Source organism: Brachycentrus maculatus, unplaced genomic scaffold (assembly GCF_059751285.1).
Source record: "Brachycentrus maculatus isolate JH-2025_06_01 unplaced genomic scaffold, ASM5975128v1 h1tg000388l, whole genome shotgun sequence".
Lineage (NCBI taxonomy): Eukaryota > Metazoa > Arthropoda > Insecta > Trichoptera > Brachycentridae > Brachycentrus > Brachycentrus maculatus.
This window is the reverse complement of record NW_028281137.1, coordinates 622,393-646,266: the sequence shown is the minus strand read 5'-3', so window position 1 is coordinate 646,266 and position 23,874 is coordinate 622,393. Positions and strand designations below refer to the sequence as shown.

Here is a 23,874-nt window from a genome sequence, read left to right as displayed (position 1 = left end):
CGAGCACTCGACAAGAAGATTGTAAGAGTGTTTCACTTAGAGATATTGAGCTCTGGTAAGCAAATTGTAAGCATTTCATTTATCTCTTTGTAAACTTTTTTCTATATTTTAATTTTACTTTAGAGAGTTCATTTTCATTTATTTCTTATGTTCACTTTTTACACTGTTTTGGTGTTAGTATTATTTATTTTACAGTCCCAAAATGATGTTAGATGACCCACTGAGAATATGCTTGTATTATATGCTGAGAATTAGCATTCGAGGCGCCTCAGCGCCCTCAGGCTTATGCGACATTAGACTAGAATATTTTATTCTAATTATGTAATGAAAAAAAAACGTTTAAAGCGCCAAATATAAAATCTGGAAGGTAATATAACAAAAAATGTGGGGTTAAATTTTTGTATTTTTGTCAACAACAACAAAAATTGCAACATTTCGTTTTGTTCTGATTTCATATATATTACTTATTTTTCATGTATGTTATCCAAAAACCATTACATTATCCATAGTTATATCTGTTTCTGCCATTTTATAAAAAAAGTCATTTATATTTGTGCCTTTTGAATTTTAAATTAAAGTCACAAATAGCATGCACTAAATATCTGTATATGTAAATTATTATTAAAAAAAGTATAATATATTATCATAAATACTTCTTCCTATAAAATAGGATTTATACACTTACGATCCTTTGCCTGTAAGCGGTCAATACGGCAATAGTTGAATTGATCCACAACAATAGCGTGCATAACTTCTATATGAACATATATTTTTTAGTTTTTAATAAATAAAATTTTCAAATGAAAAAATAAAAAGCATTTAAACCCCGTGAACCCTATTCTACTTGATTCGTAAGCAGTTTCCATTAAAAATAATGTAGAAAAAACGTGATTCACCGCGTTATTATTACCACAACATAACCTAAAAATTTAGCTAAAAGCTTTAGTTAAGTATTTTTAGTAAACATAAAATGTGTGTTTCGGAAGATTTACATTTTATTAGTAGTATTTATATATGTTATAGATATTATTTTTTACCTTTGATACAAGACTGGCCCTATACGCAGCCAGAGCTTTGAGGTATTCCTTCTTGGCAGCTTCTGTCTTCTGCTTGTACACCTGGATAAATAAAATTAACCGATCTTAATATCACAAATACTTATTAAAATAATAAGATATGAACGCGTAGTCTAATAATTAAAATAAGAAATATAAAAATTCACGTACATGAGGAAAGGATTTCAAATTTAACTTTTAAATATGACACAGTTTATACTTGGGGATTTTGGAGGCGTTCTTCTTCTTCTTTTATTTGTGGCTTTTTACTCCCCAAGAGTATCCAGCCAGCGTCTAGTGAAGGAGTGTTCGAAAAAGTACTGAACAGTTCGTTTTTGTATTCGTTACTTTCAAGGCCCGAGTAACGTGTATGTACTCGCATATTTATGAAGTACAAATCGTTTTCGATTCGATTGCGGAATTCGGTACTGTTTGGATTGAAATTCGGGAAAGAAGTCGGCGGATGGAGTTTTGTAACAAAGGGCCAAAAAGGGTCGGAAGATGGAAAAAACATTTCTTAGTTTTTTTATTATTATTTTAGTAAGTTAATAGATGATCCCCCCTTCCGTCTGAACCATATTGAATAAAATTATATTGAAATTAAATTGAGAATATTTCAAATTCAGGATACTGAAACGTTCAATTGGATTAATTTTGAATAGGGAATTATTTACCAACAAAGTAAAATCTCTATTAGATTTTACTTTGTTGGTAAATAATTCCCTATTCAAAATTAATCCAATTGAACGTTTCAGTATCCTGAATTTGAAATATTCTCAATTTAATTTCAATATAATTTTATTCAATATGGTTCAGACGGAAGGGGGGATCAATCAAAATTAATAGAATTTGATAAATTTTGCAAACAAAACGATGTTAAAAAAATACAATGATAATCTATTTTTATTTATTTATTATTCATTAATATTATGTAGAGTATGTTATGCTGCATTTAGAATAAAGAATTCTGAATGAGGAAAACACGCGCCAGTTGCTTAGTACATAATATAATACAAACTAATAGCATTTAGGTGGCCATTCACAGAAATAATTAATATTTAAAAATGTACAATAATTAATTTTGATTAATATTATTGATTTGAAAAAAGTACATTTTAATTAGATATTAATAAAAAAGGTGTGAATTGCATAGCGTAGCCTCCATCGCATTGGGGGATTGGTTGGTAACAAATTCAACATTATTCGCGCTCCCTTCGATATTAAATTCTCTCTTGTGTTAAATAAAAAAAATATGAAAGAGGAATTTTAATTAGTCGCACAGCCAAACTTTGCGGTCCTGCTAACAATAGACCTGTCACATTATCATTAGACGCGTTGGCAAGTTAAAGTATTGTCAATTTATGTAATATCGTATTTTCAAGATAAATAATTATGGGAAATAATTCACAAGAGATTACTCGAAGTAACATGCTGATGGGGTAGTACCCGAAGATACAAAACAATATTTGACTCAGCCGTATTCACCTCGTCATAAAAAGTCCATACAAAACGAGATTGTGTCGGTCCTCGATGCAAGATATACGTCACTTTACACAGCTTTTTATTTTATTATATGGTAGATTATCGTAAGGTTACGACTTCTTACTGAATTGACTGTATTTAATACTCACACTTTTGTGTTCCGAGTCCAGCCCGTCCCACATTGAAGCCACGATTTTGGAAACTTCTCCAAAGCTCGCATTAGGGTTTTGTCCCTTGATGGCCGCCTGGGTGTCCCGGAAGAAGAGCGCATATGCGGATACAGGCCTGTGAAGACAAATCGTACAAAATATGTATTCATAAAACAGCATTAAAGTTATTCGATCACTAATAACCTGATTTTACGTGGCTAGCGTGCTACTCACTTCTGAGGTTCGTTAGGATCCCGCTTCTTCTTTTTCTTTTGAACTTTAGGCTTCTTGGCGAGCTGTTTGGCCATCGGGGCCCCTTGGATGGTCTCCGCTCCCGCCGGTTCGGGGGACGGTCGCTTCACAGCACCCCCCTGCAGCGGCACAAGACATATGTTGATGCACACATTTCATTTTCGCATTTACAAACTGCTTATCGTTAAATTAAATTGATTTAATATCAATTTATTACCAAAACATGAATTATTCAAAACAATTAAACTTAAACAAAAATACAATATGATAATTTTATAGATCAAAACTGAATAGAAATGTCTGCAGAAAAAATATGTATTTTTCTTAAACATGCACCATACCATGAACGAATGTAAATGTTCATCTTGAATATCGTATATTGGGTCCATGGAGAGTTAGTTTATAATAATTAGTTTTTATTTATCACGAAGACCTATAATAAGGAGGATGTTAAAATAAGAAACCGTTAACACATAGGCACCACCGTCTGAGAGATTTGTTACAATGTATATGATAGCGGAAAGGAAGAAGAAGCAGGCAGTTAACCGAAAATTGAGATAGAAACCCAGTAAAAGCCAAACACCGGGAAGTCACGAAAGGAGAAAGCGGCTGTACAGCAGCGGGGCAACACCCCGAGGGCGGGATTCCACACCGTTTGTCTCGTGTCTCGGAAGCGCAATAGCTCTCGGTCAATAGATGTCAAGCGTTCGGATCTGTTATAGAAGCGATGGCGGGTGGCGACGCACAGTTGGCACCCGCCATGGAGACGCGCGAGTGAGGGAAACTCGCCCAGGGAGGTGTTGCCACTCTTGGTGGGTCGTGTTACCTGTTGCTGTTGTTTGGGGAACGGTCGTCGACTCGCCGAGCAATAATGTATCGGTAAAAAGCTCTCCGCGTCCCCGGGCAGCGTACCCACCAGAAATAAAGTAAAAGATATAATTCACGGCCAGGAAAAGGCACAGTACACATTGCTAGGTTGAGGCATCGCGAGCGTCCTCCGGACCGCAGGACGCGACGCGGGCGCGCGCCGGTACGCGCTTCGGTCGGAAGGGCGTACGGCGCGGCGGTCGCGTCCGGCGGCCCGGCCGACGCTCGGAGGCTGAGCTGAGCGATCGCCGTCGGGATCGGGAGTTAGCTACATTACTCGGGAGTCGCCGAGCCGGGGCTTAAGAACCGACACTGACATGACCAACCGAGCCAGGCCAACACACGCACCCGGACACGGGTGACGGGATTGAACAATGACAACGCTACTGAACAGCCGCATGTGAGTAAAAGATAATTCAATTAGAAGCGTTTGCATTTTGTAAGTAAAACGACGCTCGGTGAGATTGGTGCCGTTCTACAGACACAGAGGGTAGTTTGTGGATAAAAATGTAGAAATTGTAAACGCCTCCAGTATCAGGCGGCCACTGCCCGTGTTGGTTCTTAAGTCTGGACTGGGGCCGGGAGTGACGGAAGCGGGAGTCGTACGGACGGGAGTACGGGGACGTGGTACGGGGACGGGAGTACGGAGACGGAAGTACAGGGACGGGAGTACAGGGAGTACAGGGACGGGATGGAGGTGGAGGCAAACAAGAGGGCTGATCGACAACTTTTAAAATAAAAAATAAAATATTTAATATTCGTGCGAAACACGGAGTCATGTATTGAAAGTAAAAAATTGAATATAATAATGCTATGTAGATATTAGAAGGTTTTATTTGAAACGAGGGCATCTGTTTCGATTATAAAGGATGGAATGCAAGTTTGTTAAAGCCTTAAGGGCGTTTATTTGAATAATTTATGTACTGAAAATGAAGAAAACAGTAAGCGTAAAACCTACCATGGGGGCGTGGTGCTGCGCGCTGTCGTCGCTGTCCTCGCTGGTGGTATGCGTGTCCTGCGGGCCGGGGCCGCGCGGCGGGGACCGGCCGTAGGGGGGCTGTTGCTGCTGCTGCGGCGGCTGCTGCTGCGGGGGCTGCTGCGGGGGCTGCATGACCAGCAGCCGAGGGCCCCCCGGCTGCTGCTGGATCAAGTAGTTCCCCGGCGGCTGCTGGGGGCTGCCGTACGAGCTGAAAAGCGCGCGCGCGATACTTCAATGCGTGAACGGTCGGCCGATTGAAGTCGGGGAATATTATAAGCGAGACTACAAATATGACATACAGCGGAGTAGGTGTTCCCCCCGAGCTCGGAAAATATCTATTTAATGATCGATTTACAATCCAATTATTTTTCAAAATCAATAAGATACTAAAAATGGACGAACAGAAAGTTCGCTGCGCACAGCGCTCGTTACGAGAAGCATCACTGTAATTGATTTAAGGGGCAACGCAATATAGTGTTTCTATTATTTTTTTCACTTCCAAATGATTTGTGTATAAAATTAGATGCACAAAATGTACAAAATATTAGATAAATTAACCGTGAAATAAATTACACCAATGTTATTTCAAGTTATTGATATTTACGATATGAAGAATTTTGAAAGTAATGATTGTAGCTTTTTATTGTAGTGCGTAAACGGAATTTGAATCACAATATTATTTGTTACAATTTTTTTTACACAGTTTTGGATTTCATTTAATAAATAATTCATTAATTTTTAAAATAAAAAGTTTGTGATGGAATAAATATTCATGAAAATACCGTATTTTAAGCTTTGAAATAATCTGGATATTTTTGTATTACGATAAACCCGGCTTGAAGGGAACAAAATGTTTAGCCATGATATTATAAATTGCCACGCCCAAAAGCATAATTATTGTATTAATAGTAAAGCGATTTCATAGTGTAGTATCATAATTTCTTTTACACGATTGAATGTGTAACTTGGACACCGTGCAGTTCGAATTGTACATCTCCTTTAATTGCATTTCTTGGCACGTTCAGTAGCGAACTAATTTTTGATTAATTACATGTATATGTTTTAACGTTGAACTGAAAGATATTCACCTGTGCATGGGGTGATCTTGCGGCTGAAGGTAGAGTGGCTGCTGATACGATGGCTGCCCATCAGTTAGCAGACCGTCTTGCGCTGGGTTGATCATTCCCATCTGTGAAGACAGAGGGTATTCAAACTTGAGTTACAATCATAACGAGGGCAAGTATTGACAATTGAATCGCGCAATCACCAGCATCGATGCTGTTGACGATGTTAATACCTGCGGCGCCTGATGATGCTGATAGTGCTGTAAGTGTTGCGTGTGGTGCTGCAGGCCAGCGTGGTGCTGGTGCGGCTGCAAGTGGATAGGGGGAAGGTCGAACTCCTCGTCGCCAAACGATGGCGTGTGAAATGTCTGTAACAACAAAAAAATCATCATTACTGCAATATAAAAATATACAGTCCTACAGTGGCTTAGCGCTCTGTAGCGCGGTGGAACCGCTCTTTCGAGTTTTTAAGCCAGGTATACAACTTTATTCCTTTAATACTTTGCCTTGTAATATAAAACGTATTATTATTTCATATTTCTCTCCCCTCAAAATGGAGAAAGTACTCTACTTTTCTTTTCTTCACAGTGTCTATAACTTCCTTTTATACTCCCATACGTTTTAAACAACTTCTTTATTAAAATTCTTATATTTTTTTACAACATTCCTGTGTACATGTATTTTTATTTATTTATAACCAATTGACAGGTATTAAATTACCCTTATAGATCAATATATATATGGCATCATAGTCATGGTCCAGTGGAACGAGGTACTGCTGTCAAGTTTTATGCATCGAGGAGTGACGATTATAATTAATTTTTTGTATAGCTGGCGTTGCTGTAAAAACATCAACACAACTGACTTGATGTGTCATTAAATTGTCAGAGCATTTTTGGTAAAAAGGGCATAAGTGTAATAAACAGAAGCAAGTGTTGGTTTTACAGTGTCCTACGGCAAATATGTTTGTAAATACATTTCAGTTCGATTTATTAACCCATTTTAAATTGAAACATTTTACGGAATATATTTTAGCATTAAAAACCTCGTCTTAGATTTTTACCAAACAATTTATCGGACATCCTTAAGATGAAAACGGATAGACTACAAAAATAAACCGTAGTGGTATAAACAATTTAAAAAATTAATAATATTGACCAAATCTATAATTATACATATTTTACGTCATATAAATTAAAAAGAACTAACGTTTTTTTGTTGTAGCATATGTCCACTTTTACACATTTTTAAACAAACAAAAAAAATTAAAAGGTCGTTTCCATAATTTGGTGACGTGGATACAATTAAGTTTGTTGGTAACACATCGTTACCATAATCCAGCACGTGTGATGTGTGCCTATTACGGTTACAAGTTAAACATTAAAACAGACATTTGCTAAAATAAACACAGTTTATTCCTAAAAGGGGTCGGGTTCGGTGACCCCGACTTACGAGATCCCCACTTTTCCAGACCGTCTAGCTATCCTAGTATCCGCTCACTCCGGCGGTGCATTATTGTAATATCGATTCGACCACAAACTAATATTTATAATATGCGCAATAAAATATTTTTCATATTCGGACACTATAGATATTATATTTACCTAATGCGAGTCAATGACCCCCTTAGGCACGCGAAAGGTCAGACAAAATCAAATTCGTTTGACCTTTTGATTGCTACACAGATATATAATATAGGTATACTCGTCCAAGAATTTTCTCATTTTATGTTGGTATTCTCGTGGGACACACTCGAGATTTACCACACTTCCATTTTTTTTAAATTACCTAACGTCCAAGTGACTCTGAAATTTAGCTACGGCTTATGCAACACCACTTATCATGTCCCTACTCAGGCTTCAACTTTTTAACATAAATCTTATAACTTTAAGTTTCATAGCCTATGCCTACTCGTGAGTGGATTTACTGTTTATGTTTAAAGTTACTATAATTTCATGTAATTCATAAGTGAAAATTCTAGGCAAAAACACTCGCACTTCCACAAACTCATCGGAAGAATGGCAAATAATGGAACTAAAAGGAGGACATCCAGTTTATTTTTTATACTTCATTTACAATTAATAATTCCTGATGGGAGTTTATGTTTAGGAGTAACTGCGCTATGCGCTACTCCACTCACAAAATTCTAGGCAAAAACACTCGCACTTCCACAAACTCATCGGAAGAATGGCAAATAATGGAACTAAAAGGAGGACATCCAGTTTATTTTTTATACTTCATTTACAATTAATAATTCCTGATGGGAGTTTATGTTTAGGAGTAACTGCGCTATGCGCTACTCCACTCACAAAATTCTAGGCAAAAACACTCGCACTTCCACAAACTCATCGGAAGAATGGCAAATAATGGAACTAAAAGGAGGACATCCAGTTTATTTTTTATACTTAATTTACAATTAATAATTCCTGATGGGAGTTTATGTTCAGGAGTAACTGCGCTATGCGCTACTCCACTCACAAAATTTCATTTACGTTCACAAACACTGTATTTAGGAAAAATAAAAGCAAACACTGTTGTAGGGAAAGTGGCAAGTTAAAAACCCTATGCGAAATCTAATGTGTTCACCTATTAATAATTTAACCTTTTTTATTGGAAAATAAATCAATATTAAAAATTGCACCTAATAGGTGCAATTCTTGTTGAAATGTTCAAGGAATAAAGGGAGACAGTAATCAATGTAATCATCGATGTAGTGTTACCTTAATTGTTAATCACGTGAATCGAGTCCTGCGCTTTCTTTTCTTCAGCGAAATAATTGTTGAGATTCAATTCACGTGAATATAAAAGCAACAAACATATAAAAAGGTGAAATTATTTCTAAATAATGTTTTGATTTTCACTTGCTACAATTGTAATTTATCACTGTAATTTACAATTGTAATGTACATTTATATTTGATTTACATGGAGCAGTATTTAATAATAAAAAAAGGAAATTGTGTACATCCGTTATCTAAAGCTATATTAATTAGGTATACAAAACAGAACTCGAATACGATATATTATATTAGAATGCTGTAAAAAAATATACACTGTGGGAGCCAGTTATTTCAAACGGATCTCTTTATAGATATTCCTAATTCTCTCCCGCGGAGGAATGTGGAAGAAGAAAATAAAAGCAATCAAGCTGCATTAAGATGTACAATTTAAATTCCAAATAGTCATAAATGTCTACTAGGTCCCGGAACAAGTCGTATCTCATTATCTGCTGTTTTCTCGGTCGGATTCTAATTCTGTTTGCCACGTGAGCACGTGTGCGATAGGGCAGAGTACTCGAGACGGAAATCCAGGCACACTAACTAACCGACACGATGTTCTCCGTCCTCTCGAGACAAATACAAATACAATAAAACGCATCAAGATTTAATTGGTGTTTCCGCATAGAGGAAGAAGTGTATTGAGATGGGAATGTGGAAGTCCGGGTTAGGTTAGAGTGATTCCTATGTGGGTACGACCCGAATATGTGTAGATTTGGACACACTTAAAATATTTAGAATAAAATGTTTTATCTTATAAAAAACTAAATTTATTTCAAAGCCAAAAAAAAGCTTGCGAACCAAACAACTTTTTTTTATAAAATTTCAATATCAAAATCATAATTGAAAACAAATAATAAACATAAGATGTTTGGAGTAGTTTTTCGTACTCTTTACATGCATAAAATTAGTTTTAACCAATTCGAATTATACCTTCAAAATATAATTTAGTCTGATGATGTTTCGAAAGCGATGGAACCAACAAAACAAAATGGAGTATATCGTCTATGATAAAGCAACATCTCGTTAGCAACTTAAAAGTTTTTTTTTGCACAGTGGAGGTAAAATTTTGCATGATATCTAGATTTTTTCATTACATTTGGTTAAAATATTAATGTAATTGATTTAAAAACAAAATTAATAAAATAATCAATATTTAATGCAATGATTTGCCTGCCCCGTAAAATTATTATCAAGTGACTGAAGATATATTGATTTACTAAGAGCGATATCGTTTTTTACGAATATTAATTAGAAAAAATGTAACCTATACGCCTTGATTTATTAAATCCAAGTAAAAACACACCCCACTCTCGCATGAAAATAAAATAGCATTTTCAAATAATCGACACTGAATTACCATACTAATTAATTTAAGAATATCGGAAGGCGTGTAATTATTTATCATACACGGCCTGTCATTATTTTAACGGCCTAATATGTCATTATAATATTTCTGTATTCCAAAATGGCGGTTGTCAGTTAATTTAATCATGATTAATAAATAATAAGTACCGGGATATTAAAACTTTGTAGGACGTGGTCCGTCTCGTTTCCCATCGACCAGGAGGAAGGGAGAGAGGGAGACGGCCAATAATAATGATAATCAGTCGGTCATTCATCATAATTAGTGTTCCAACAATATATTATAATTATAAGGAATGACAGGCGATTATTTTTATTCCCATTCGAATGACTGTGCGGATAACGAAAATGTAATGTAAAATTACGTAATAATAAAATCACTTAAATTCTTTTTGTGTCCATATAAACAATAGTTTAATAATATGGTACATACGAATCAACATAATATTAGTATAACATTATTTCATTTATTTAACAATAGCACTTAATTTTAGTGTTTTTGGATTTATTTTTTCAAAAATTATATCAAGAAGAATATTCATTCTGTTAATCAATTTAGGTAGATTTTCATTTATTAAAGAGATATAATGAAATATTTGAATTTATGTATTTGGATAATTTTATTTATAAAATTCTGATTCACTTTTGTTAACAGTGTGTATTTGAAATAACATTTCAAATTGATTTTCAAGATGATTTAAATTTTAACACGACACACGTTGTATACGGTTAATAATGCTAAAGTCCGCGGGCCCTTTCTACATACATCCTGTAGGATATGCTGATCTGGTGGCTTCACTTACAATCAAAGAAGATTTGTAATCATTATGGCGATTTCATTACATCCAATCGATTCATACGAGCCAGTGAAGAAGTAATTTTCCTTCATTTGGTTTTATTTCTGGCCAAGGTTAGCAACCAAAACAGAGAGAGCTCTTTCGGGCAGCTTTTTTGCGGATGTGTGTGTATTGTACAAATTATATCACTTTTACAATGTAAACATCGAAAAATGTTTTGCTTTGGTACTCTTTTCATCCAGCTGATACTTGCAATGCTTCCCCTACACCACAACACTTTAGATCTTCCTCTATCCCCGTTGATCATCTTCCAGGTTTCATCTACCTCAGAGGGCTATCTCGTATTCTGGTCTGTATGTCACCAGTGAAGTGCATCCGGAGTCCGATATATGTACCCTTTTTTCGTTGTGAGTATCAAAAGAATGTGAGTATTATGCGTAGGAATATTTTGGCTGTTTTACAATTAATATTAAGGCTGTATTCTTTCAAGACAGTGTAAATTACATTGACTAGCTGTTCCAATTTATTTATATTGTTATCAAATTAATATATTTCGGTCGAACAAAGAAAATGAAACGATAATTCATGTCGCCAGAAAAAAATACGAAAAATAATGCTTGTTTGCACGTTTTTTAGCTTCCAAAAACAATTTATTAGAGAAGCATGACTCGAATATACCAATTTAAATCGAGATTATAAACAACTTCATACAAATTTGGCAGCTTCTCAAAATTAATTCCGGATAAAAATAAACTTTTTTGTTTGTTTTCCAAACTGGGGAGCTGCCCAGGAAAGATGAAAAAAATAAAAATAAACGAGATGATTTATCATTCAAATTTATGTATTATTTACATACATCGTTAAGGATATTCATTACGAAGTAGTTCATTTAAAAATCATATTTTTATTTATTTATTCGCAAATTTATATGGGTTTTGAGTAAAAATCACTTCAATGGTTCTTAATCATAAAAAAGGAATAAAATTCAAATCAGGTATCAATTAGTAGTGGCTCGGATCGTATCCGAACACTAACCACTGTCAGTGTTCGGATACTAAACCGGATCCGAGAGATATCGGTTTAGTTTCCGATTGCATTTTAATTATAATATGTAATTTAAAACGATACCAATGATATGGTTTGTAGAATCATCGATGGTATCAGGTGCAGATAAGGAAGAAAGACTACATTTTTATATTATTTATTTACTAACGTTAAATATACATAATATAAAATAAACGTAAATATTATAGTTCAATACCAAATTATTATATGACACTTTCAATATCGCCCATTACACGTCAAAAATTAATAATATGGACAGCTCTGAATACATTTTACAGGACTAGGTGTATGTACCTCCCATATAATATATTCAAACAAGATTAATATATAATACTCCCATTTAAAGTTTTACTCCAAGTTTTCAGCTAGATTTTAAAGGTATTCCTGTTCTTCTATGAGGATTAACAGTTAATTAATATGATTTTTATTTAAAATGGCGTTCTGAAGTAGGAACCATCTATCGCGTTACCACAGAAAAAAAACAGAATGAATTTGAATGCCGAGAAATCTGTTTCATTGATCGTTTACAATTATTTCTCATTTCTTTCGAACGGGAAGTGGGCGCCATATTTTATTTTCCACCTCCGGGTGTCGGGAGGTGTTGGGTGTGGAGTGTGGGGGTGTGGGGGAACCCACCCCGCGTTAGAAGCAATATATTCACAATTACGTTTTCGAGTGTCATATATACGAAATATAAAATAAGAATTATGACTCGTATTTAAAAAATTCAGCGATGTTTTACGACTGCGAGGGTGTGGGATTAAATAAAGTGAAGAGCCGAGATAAGGCAATTTGAAAAACAAAACCTAATAAACAGGCTGTGTAACGACTAAAGTTTCTCGTTAAAAATATAAACTGTAATGATTTCATAATTATAATTTCGTTGTGCTTAGGCACATAGTAAATTTATATGACTTACAATGATTTCAGGGCTACCGTCCCATACTCAAGATACTTGACCACACCAAGTACTTAAATATTTAAACAAATGGATTTTTTTTTCTGTAGCGTGAAATAGGTTTTTCACGACATACATACCATAGATCGTATTGCAATTTAACTGATGATAAGTTTTATTTCTCCTTAATAACTTTCCCAATCGATACAATCAAACCTGATATCAAACATTGTTAAGTTACGAATTACTAACCAATCGGATCTTTTCTGCAAAGAAATTAAGATTAAATTCTTAAGAATGCTGGAAATTACAAAAAGCGGACACAAACATTAATGCTGAAAAAATGATGATTTCAAAAAAAAAATGTAATTGTATAGAATCAGGTTTGAAAAGGATTAATCTCTAAACAATTCAGAGTTGTAATAGCTTCCCAAGAACGCGAGGGGGTACTTTTATACAAAGATATTCAAAGAGCTCTAAAACTTTGCTAAGTAAATTAAATCGCGCTTTCATATAAATTTAAATACTGCCAGATATCCCTAACGATCTACGAAAGCGGAAGAGGGACTCCCTTTCCCACAGCCCGGGAGGAAAAGAGAGAGAGAGGGAGGAATTATAATCTTAAAAGGTGCAAACGAAACGCATTCTCACTTCGCGGGCTGTCAAATATTTCTTATTTAAAAGCTTTGGGCAGTCCCTCATTAAGGCCAAAGAAAATTGTTTTATGGACAATAAAACATAAAGGCTTTATTCCCTTCCCCCGTTCCCCAGCCCTCCCTCCGCGCGCTCTATGCAGCCGCGGGCTATTATAACTTAGTTTATCCTTTCTGAATGCACAGATGAAAATGAGCGTGGGATATTTCGACATTTTTAATTGTCGTAATCAAATTACGCGATAAATGAAATTCAACACATTTAAAACGTTCGAAGTGTTCGTTTATTTTAATTAAGAAAAACAATTTTACATTACTGGCGCGTTACGAAATAATTCAGCAATTAAAACAATTAAACGCGTACCAGACAAAAATTAAGTAAAGCCATAAATTGTATCGGTATTAATTTTGAATGAATTCCTTAAACGCAGAATAGGAAGTCATAAATGCCTAGAGATTGTAATAAAACATTTTGGTTCGGATCGTGCGAATGGTGGACATTGTGCAGATGTCCAGATGTTATTTTAGAAAAATCTACTCACTCGGCATACATATTTTAAAAACAGATTCCAGATTTACAAAATTTGTCTGCGTCCATTTGAATGCTTCGACACAGTTCGACAATGTTTAGAAGACGAAATAGCTGTCACTAAAAAATCAGTACAATCATTAATCGTGTTTTTATTTATATTAATAAAAATAGATTATGAAATTTTACAATGTAATTGCCGATGCAATAAACAATTTGATAAAAACATAAAGTAAATTATTTACCATTAAACTATAAAAAAGCAGTTTATATTTATATTAAATAACAATTTTTTTTCCATTTTCATTGTATTTGGCCGTTGACTGGGTTTTGTCGTTACTAAAAACTGTACAGTTTTTATAAAATGCAGTTCCACCAAGAAATGTCAGTACAAAGTTAAATCACTGCCTTTTAGTTGTTTTTTTAGTTGATGCCGGTGGCATTTTTTTGTGTTTTATACTGTGCGTCAATCTCATGTGCCTTCGGGCTGGATTAATAAAACTGCGATGCAAAAAATGCGTACGAATGAATGCGTAATTTAGAAAAATGATATGATAATGAAATACTTTTTTGGTCTACATGTAAGGTTTTAGATTTTTAATTGGATAACGACGTTAAGATAGCCTCTAAAGCAATGCCCTTTCCACTATATAATAAAACAAATGATGATAAACGTTCAGTTAAAAAAAAATCAGTAAGGAAAATTTTCATTGAATAATTATTTTTTAAATTTTAAGTTAATGCATAGTTAGTTAAGATGTTCCTTCAAAATAATATCTTCGCCAGTATATTTGACGGGACTCGGGTATGTAGGTCCCCAACGATCGGGAAGGGGGAGGGGCGGAGAGGGTGCGGGGATGTTAAATTACCATTTAAATTGTGCAGACAACCGTAATTAAGAGAAATTAAATTGAAATATTAACTGGGTAGAGGGATGAACGCGCATGCGCGGTGGCCTCACCAACAACGGGCGGATGAATGTATGAAATAACAATTTAATAATAATTATTAACAAAATACATGGTATTAGTTTATTATTGATGTGGTTTCATTCAGACTGTTTAGTAGATTTGAGAAACTTCAAATGAAATTAAATTTGTATAAGTATATTCAATAAAGTTTGACTCAAGCCATCTAAATGATGGCGTTCGTAAGTAAAGTAGTCCATTTGCAAACCACGTTATGTTAAAACATTTAGTTTTTTTTAGAAAATGGCTCCAATCGGTAGAAAATTAAAAATATTAACATCCATATTTAATTTATTGTTTCGGCATTAACTTTGTAAATTACTCAAGTGGTAAAAAACGAAGTGTTTCTTTAATCATCCATATTTAACATCTGAAATATTTAAAATCTGCCAAAATTAGTCGAGTTAAAAATAAAATGAAATAGAAAAATCAATACTCTTGCAAAACTCGCTATGCCGATCGACAGTTCACTTTCTAAAATCTCTCAAAAAAGCTCAAATCGATAGAAGATTTAATATTCTACCGGTTGCCGACATTGGCTAAAAAACATTTTTTTTAACGTAACGTGGATTATTCAGTCCATATCTATGAAATAAATATAAAAATACGCTTCATTTTTATTTTTGGCTTTTAACGACAGGTTGCGATATTTCGTTTTAATAAGTGTTTTCATCTTTAATGATAAAAATATATGGTATGACAGATCCGTTCTACAACGGACCAAGTCGACTAAACTTTTTGTGATCTAAAGTAATATCGATTTTATAAAAAAATTAAAAATAATGGTTTAAATATATATTTTTATATATATATAAGTATATAGGAAATTGATTCCATAACCAACGATAGGTTTTATTGAATCGTTGCGCTTGATACAAGAATTTGGAAAATGCGATATTATATTCGGTTAAATTTCCTAAAGCCATCTTTGATGGACAATATCCACTTAACATCTAATAAAAATAAAATAAATACACAATTTTACGACGGAAAAATTTATCTCACCCAGTGACAGCAATTTCACCTGATAGCAAATGGATTCAATAATAAAATTGAACTACATTATTTTTATTTTATTTTTTTATTTTGTAAGACAACTTAAATATCAGTTATATTTGGCTTTATACATTTAACAAGAGATAACAGAACAAGTACTTGTTCCAAGTATAAGTCTAATTTTAAAATTCACAAACATTTGAAAAAAAGGAGTGTGAGTGGGTCGGGAGGGAAAGATCAAAGCTTAAGTAATAGATAAACAAGGTACGATGTTTGATAGATGTTCGAATGATGAAATAAGGAAAGAATGTAAGGCTGAGATAAGCATTATCGATAAAATTAAGAAAGGTGTGTTGAGATGGTTTGGACATGTGGAGCGTATGAGTGAAGAAAGAACGGTTAAACAAATTTATGAGGCGAATGTAGTTGGAAAAAGAAGCAGAGGACGACCGAGGAAAACTTGGCACAATCAGGTATGTCAAATACTTGAAAGCGGCCGGGTCAGGAGTCGTAATAATCGTCGGGTATGTATGAGGAGATGCATGAATGTAGAAGAGGCAAAGAATGTTTGCAAGGACAGAGTGGTGTGGCGTTCGATTCTCTCTGCCTACCCCTGCGGGGAAGCGGCGTGATGGTTAGTTAGTTAGTTAGTTAAACAAGGTAAATATATTTAATTTATATTCAGTTTATTTCTTTCTTCATCATTTTAGATCAAGTTATCAATTTCGTGCTTGGTTGGCAAAGGGTTATCGATAAACAAGAAACACATTAAAATTATACGAAATGAATATATGAAATAAATTTTTATAAATTATTGAGTTTTATTACAACTAATAATTTTCACGGCCTTTTAACGAGAATTTAACATTAGTGCCCATAAAACTGTATTTAATTTGATATTAAATTTAATACAATTTTATTACGTATACACTAAAATTAATAGAACTACTCGAAGCGAAAAGTAATACGATACTTATCAGAAGAAAGTAGCAATTAAAATGTACTTAAAACGAAACTATATACTTATTGTATATATGTATTTATAAACATATTTATATATACACACACAAATTGTGGTAAAGTGGGTTTGAACCCAGAAACTCTGACTCTGAAAGATCAAGGGATACTAACCACGGGACCATAGACCGACACGAAGAGATCTCGGTAAAAAGACTATTAAATCTAATATAAAGAGTAACGTAATCAATGAGGCTGCTCAGTTCTTATGAGTTTAGAATTCTTCGTTGAGAAATGCTAACGACACGCGGTAAAATAATCTATAAAAATACTGTCAGCAGACGCTGCGAGCATTTATCAAAAGCTGCATGTATATGCAAATATGTATTTTATTTAAATAAACGGGTGTGAAGATCAGACTTTAATTATGATCAGCATCATTTTTAGATATTGCGTATTTACTAATTATATTGCCAGTGACTATTATTCATCTGTTCGGAGTTAAAAAGTCAATTACGAATGAAGTTAGTAGGTATACTCTTTTTCTAATGGAGACGTAAATTGGCGTACGTGAGTGATATGTACAATATACACATTATAATAATAATAATTTTGGATAATTAATAGAGCGGTATTTTTGTAAAATACTACCTCAATGGCGTTTCAGTGTGATTTGATTAGCGAAAAGGAGACTGGAAAAAAAAATAAAAAATAAAAAACAAATGGGTTTTTAATTTATTTCTCAAGATCATATCACTCTCTCTGCTTTTAGCTACTGGCGAAAGAGCATTCCGCGCAGTTCGAACCGCAACAGCAAAGACACGATCGCCAAATTTGGTGCGCTGGTTGCGAGCTGGTAAGGAGTTTTACCCACTGCTTTTGTTGTAGCCGATTGAACCGTCAGACGTCTATCAATTCAATTCGTCTGGAATACACAGATTTTTTGGGTACTTTATATTATTATAATATGTTGTTACATAACTGTTATACTGGAAATAAATATTCGTGATTTTACTCCAATATTTATTTAATATTACCATAGACTGGTCCCTGAAGCGCAGGAGTGATCACCTTGCCTTCATGAAAGTAAGGATCAAGATAACACTGCTTCAATACGATGCAGTGTCTTATGCACCACTGGGTGCGGATAAGGGTCAGAAGAAGAAGAAGAATACTACCTCAGTTATGAAAATTGATTGACGTCAACAACAAGCTTACAGGTATGTACCAATACTCTCTATATATATATACAGCTATGTACCAATACAGATAGAATGTGTATATTATGTATGTTTCTCAATGGTGTAGTGCAGGGGGAACTTCAGAGGTACAAAACAAAACAAACTAGAAAATCGTATGTGTTTTAATGATTAAAATAAAAGAATATTCCAGAAGCCCGTCCGAGTACGGGAGTACGGGAGTACGGGTGAGCGGAGTCCAATGGCCCAGTTCATTACGTAGAATCAATCAAGAAGATTAATGGCTTATTTTAAACTGAAAATATAATAGGACTGTCAGAGCCGGACGAGAAATAATAATTAGGTTCTTAATTCTCGGTAGTGCGGGTGGATCCCGGGGGGGGGGGGTGGAGGAGGAGACAGGGTGAGCGCCAAGAACATGACTTTAAATATAAAAGCTTAAAAAAAGTTTTTATCTCTAAAGGATATAAAGAACATTGCTCAGAACGACTTGTGTAAGTGTACCTACTGATAAAATCGCAGAAAAAAACTGATTAAAATATTTTTGACATCTCAACATACATAAATATGGCTTGATTGAGCGATTACTTAACACACGTGTAACATTCACCAATTCCATGACGGTCGTCAGCTCAGTAAATGCCCAGACTTCCATATCCTTCTTCATCTATAATAATAGGTGATCCAGATTTGTGAGCAAGTATTACTCAAAATTCTCAAATTAAAATAAATGGAAAATTCAGATGTTTTTAGCCAATCATATTATCTGCTCGTATAGGGGCCGAGGAATATGATGTAATTTTAAAAATAAATTCGCGCCAATTATATTATCCATGCCGATTAAATATCGCGTAATAATCTTGAATGTTTTACGAAGATGTCGATCCTTTTCTACTCGCACCACATTTGAGCGCGATCAGTTTTGAATTTATAATTGACTGAAAAGGTAGCTAGATCGATAGCGTGCAATCCTTCACCCCGTGGGTACATTTAAGCGACATCACGTGACATTTAAACGCTAATAACGTGAGAAAATTTTAAGGGTTGAAATCTATTAAGTATCTTGAAATGCCATATTCCGACACGTGAAAATTTCGCATGAACCCATTTAAAAAAAGACTTAGAGAAAACTTAAAGAAAGAGAAAAATGAAAATAAAGGGATGGTTTATCTCGAATATGATAATCGAATCCAATCGATATAAAGGTATGTGTGCACTAAAATACGTGACTATATCGACTATTTATAATCACACACGTAAAATATTATTATATCAAAAAGGAAAGTGATATCGATAATACCATATTAATATATTTTTATTAAATTAGACACTGGATTATTCACCCTACGGATGAGATGTCAATGTAAAAGTGTCTCAAAATATATGAGTCCTGGGATGCTCAGATTTCCATTTTATTTTATAAAAAAGGGGAAACGATACGTGTTTCATATCAAGTTGAGGCACCTTAATAACATCGATAGTTTAATTTTTATCAAAGCTTACAACCTTAGAAAATTAGGATGTTTAATTAAAATATAATCAGTTCTGAGCTTCATATACTAGTGTAGTGCAGTATTGAACAGATATAGAGTGAAAAATCTTCCGAATTTATTTTTACCGTTTTGGGAATCGCACCCGGAAACTACAATACGGTTGCCAAACGTGCTAACCACTACAATATGGAAGCGAACCTTAACAAATAAGCGAGTAAATAAACACGGCAGGCGCCGTGTCGTAGTTGAGTAGACGTTCGACTGCGAAACTGACATCGCGGGTTCGATTCCCGCCAATTGTAAAATGAATTCAAGAAAGATTTATTTTCAATTGGTCTGGGTGTTTGTGATGTATTTTTCACATTTATCTTCCCTATCCTTACTATCCTGTCTGCAGACAATCATCTAAAATAGACGCTTTGCTTTGCTATAAAAAATATTTAATTCAATTATTATGTAAATATTTATCAAAACCTACAATTAATTGGGGGTTGGAGAATGAAGAAGTAAATTTATAAAATAATACGTAATAATTAAAAAGTAAAGACAGTGTAATATATTATTGGTGCTAACTGGAAAGTCTCCAAGTTGACTAACTGGTTTTCTCAAGAAATAGGAATAATAGTCGTTAAAACTATTCACGTTAAAATGGGTTAGCAACTACTGCATAGCATTTGACGTTAATTAACATAAACTATGCAATGTGTTTACTGCGCTAAGTATTACTTGCATGGACTGGAATATGCACCGTAGAGAGCAAGACTCGTTGCAACATTGCTAAAAACTAATTTTATACAAACGGATACAAATTTTCATAATTTACTGTTCATATGTGGACATAATACATGAATGATCTGTATCCCATCAAATATATCTCACTCCTAGATCCAATAATCAGAAGCGCAGGAATGACTACTCTATCTTCATATGATCACCAGTCGAATCAACGCTACGTAGAATTGATACAGTGCCCTATGCACCACTTGGGTAACAGAAAAAGAATCACATAAAATTGAATTACATGTTTAAAAACTGCAACATGGATGTTCAATAATGGGGCAGAATGTAGGACGTTACATACGTATATATACGTATATATATATATATATATATATATATATATATATATATATATATATATATATATGTATATCATAAGTGATCACTTTAATATATTATTAGAATAACCAATATTTTTAGCTTTTCCACTTTATTTTTATTTGACCAGCGACTGGGTTTCGTCGTTACCGACATCATCAGACTGGTCAGAAATATAGAAGACCTAATATTTACGGATTAAAAATTAATATTTTTTGATAAGCGTATGGAACGAATAAATGTAGGTAGATCCAAAAGTTTCTGGCCTGACGGTCTCGGGTGGTAAAAACATTGTAACATGTTTTCATCGATTCTACTAAAACGCGTTTTATTGCTCGCTTGATAATTGAAGAAAAATATAAATGTTTTGAGCGAACTGTCTTAAACGACGCCGTATCGAAATATATACATTCCGAAAGTCATAAGACATAAGTGAAATATTTACACTGAAAACTTTACACGTAGATAAGCTTGTATGTACAATATATGAAAGCATTATGTATGTGTAACATTACATAATGATATAAGTATGTAAAATAATAGTTCGTTGCACAGCACACGAATGGCAGGATAAACTATAAAAGAAGCAGTTAATCAATTTTATTGGCCGTAACAAGACAATGTTCTGTCTCGCATCCCCCTCCGCCGGGGCGCGGCCCGCGCGCGCGAGGGAGACGGGCGCGCTGCACTGCACAGGTACAACTCGGGGTGGTGGTGATTTTAAATGCCATTTGTAATGGAGGTTTAGCCTCACTGACATTATAAATAGAAGAGTTGAAATTTTATGGCGCTAGAGTTTAAGTTCTTACGGTGAATGGGTAATTTATTTTTTCCTAAGCGCATTAAAATAATACCAAAAACGTTTTATTTCATCTTAGAGGAAATTAGATGCATAATTTAATTTTGTTACCATATCAAATGGTCCATTTAGATGCAAATATATTTTCTGGGATGTCTTTAGGTTAGAGTCGGGACACAATATGCATATAAGTAAGAACCGAATTATTTAAACTAAATGTATGAAATAACCTATTAACGAAGTACGGATGTAAAAAATAAACTTAATAAAATACATTTTGAGTGTATCCAAATACTTGTTCACAAATCTGGTTTATCTCCAATTATATGAGTTATTTTTCATATTATTTTTTGACATCTCAACAAAGACGAAGATAAAGTAAAATAATCCTTGTAATAATAATCCTTGTTAATAATAAAAATGAAAATGGTATTTTCTGGCGTTTCTCATGTGTGTGATTATAATCCAGGATTCGGATCTCACATACTAATATAAGAGTTTCTGCTTAATAAAAAAGCTTCTTTACATCTCACCAATAGATGTCTCTAGTGAAGTTCTAGTGATTCAAGAACAAAGTTTCTAAATTGGTTCATATATATAGAACTTCCAAGAATTTGAGTAGTGTGGTTGTCAATAATGGGTAGAATTGGTGAATGTTACACGTGTGTAAAGTGATCACTTAAACCAGCCTATGACGGTCGTAAGCCCCGTAAATGCCCAGACTTCCATATTCTTCTTCATCTTTGATGAGATGTCAAAAAATAATATAATCCTTGTATATTTCCAAATAAAAAAAGGGTCTCTGCTAAATAAAAGCTTTCCCAATCCAGCCATAGATGGGTCTAGTGAATTCACACGTCATGAGATCAGTGTCACGAGATTAATACCATATGTAGGAGTTTCAAATTTTTTAGTAGTGTGGTTGTCAATCATGGATAGAATGGTGAATGTCGCACGCGTGTAAAGTGATCACGTAAACGGCCTATGACAATTCATAAGCCTTGTAAATACCCAGACTTCCATATTCTTCTTCATCCATATTGAGATGTCAAAAATGTAAAAATAAAGTTGTTACTCACAGAAAAACATCGTTCTTGTGTTTCATAGCAGAGAGAAAATAAATAGATTTTTGCATTGAGACTTCATCAGAGAGTAATTTGTCAAATTATTCACAGGTAAGGTACCTATCTACATATGTATATTTCAATTTCTTATTATAACCTTTTTCCAATTTCGCTCGCGTCTCTGGGGGGCAATATTTACATTTGTAAAGGCCCCGCAGGAACTTTAAATCAAATTCTTAAATGTTGAGTTATTCATATTATAAACGATAATTGAAATTTGCGCTTTCGCGGAATTCCAATTTATGAATATTTCTCTTGCAACTACAAAACGTTTACATATAAAATATGGGACCGAATTTTACATTCTTTACGAAAGGAAAATGAGGCATTTTAACGTTATTGTTTACGTTTTAAGCATTCAGGAATTTCATCTATTAATTTTAAAAAGAGTTCTTGCGTTAGTCGTGCAGCAAATTTTATATAGAATTTTAAAAATGTATTAAAAGGATAGTATAAAATTAAAAAATATAACAAAAAAGAGGTAGCTTTGTTTTTCTAACGCTGTCAGAGTAGAGTTGAACACAGACGCATCGCTTGCGGAATTTCATCGTTTTAGTGTTACGTTTCTTTGACCAATATGGATATACAATACAAACACTCGAGTGTGTGCTTGTTCTTCTTGATTCCATCCTCATAGATGTTTTTGTACTTCCATATCTCCCGGGAGCCTACATTCCTTATGACTTCCGCCAAGGAAAAGCTCGCGACTTGGTCACCTTTCTCTTCCTTTTTAATCCTTCATGCAGCAGACCACATCGAGCTTTTTAAGCACTCTGGCCAGATGCCCGAAGAGCGATGCGTCTGTGACATATGGAAGAGAGTCTAGCGGTCACGTTTATATCTAGAAGAATTGATGTATTACTGCGTTTAGCTGTCCACGGGATATGAACCATATGTCTTTAGCGCCACGTCTTGAAATAAATAACTACAACGCTAAAATTATGGTAACTGATATATATGTAGATGTGTCTAATGAGTAACTGGCATTATTTCGGGTACCCGATTGGGATGGTTTTCGTTATTATATTTTTAGTTTACCATATATGTATTTCTTTCCCGCTCGAGTGTTTGATGTCCAATTGTCAAGTACGAGTATGTCAGAAGCTTCTGACTAGCTTCTGTTTTTCTAGCTAGAAATAACCCATTACTCAACCAAATGTGTGAACTGATTAGCGTCGAGTGATCGAATCCAAATACCGAATCAAGTAACGTCTTCCTGAGAAGATGCCGTTACATAATTCGGTTTTTGGAGTCGAACGCTCATCACTCGATTCGATCATAACAGCCAACCTTTCAAATATTCTCTCGC

The 23,874-nt window shown here is 34.3% G+C and overlaps 1 protein-coding gene across 10 annotated transcripts in view; it reads right to left on the bottom strand.

The window, feature by feature from the left end:
- Positions 1–23,874, bottom strand: part of LOC148303037 (uncharacterized) — a 343,245-nt gene that overhangs the window by 3,650 nt on the left and 315,721 nt on the right. For 3 of the 10 annotated variants that reach the window (XR_015838539.1, XM_088270658.1, XM_088270662.1), the window contains exons 3-9: positions 6,082–6,216; positions 5,873–5,973; positions 4,766–5,013; positions 3,765–3,844; positions 2,921–3,057; positions 2,687–2,822; positions 1,038–1,118 (exon numbers count right to left, since the gene is read on the bottom strand). Coding sequence is in view for 7 of the 10 variants with exons in the window: in XM_088270658.1 (XP_088126784.1) it covers positions 1,038–1,118; positions 2,687–2,822; positions 2,921–3,057; positions 3,765–3,844; positions 4,766–5,013; positions 5,873–5,973; positions 6,082–6,216 (918 nt within the window). In the remaining 3 variants the exon portion in view is untranslated. Of the gene's footprint in view, positions 1–1,037; positions 1,119–2,686; positions 2,823–2,920; positions 3,058–3,764; positions 3,845–4,763; positions 5,014–5,872; positions 5,974–6,081; positions 6,217–23,874 lie in introns of all 10 variants that reach the window. The other 7 variants (XR_015838540.1, XM_088270660.1, XM_088270663.1 and 4 more) reach the window with 3 other exon arrangements.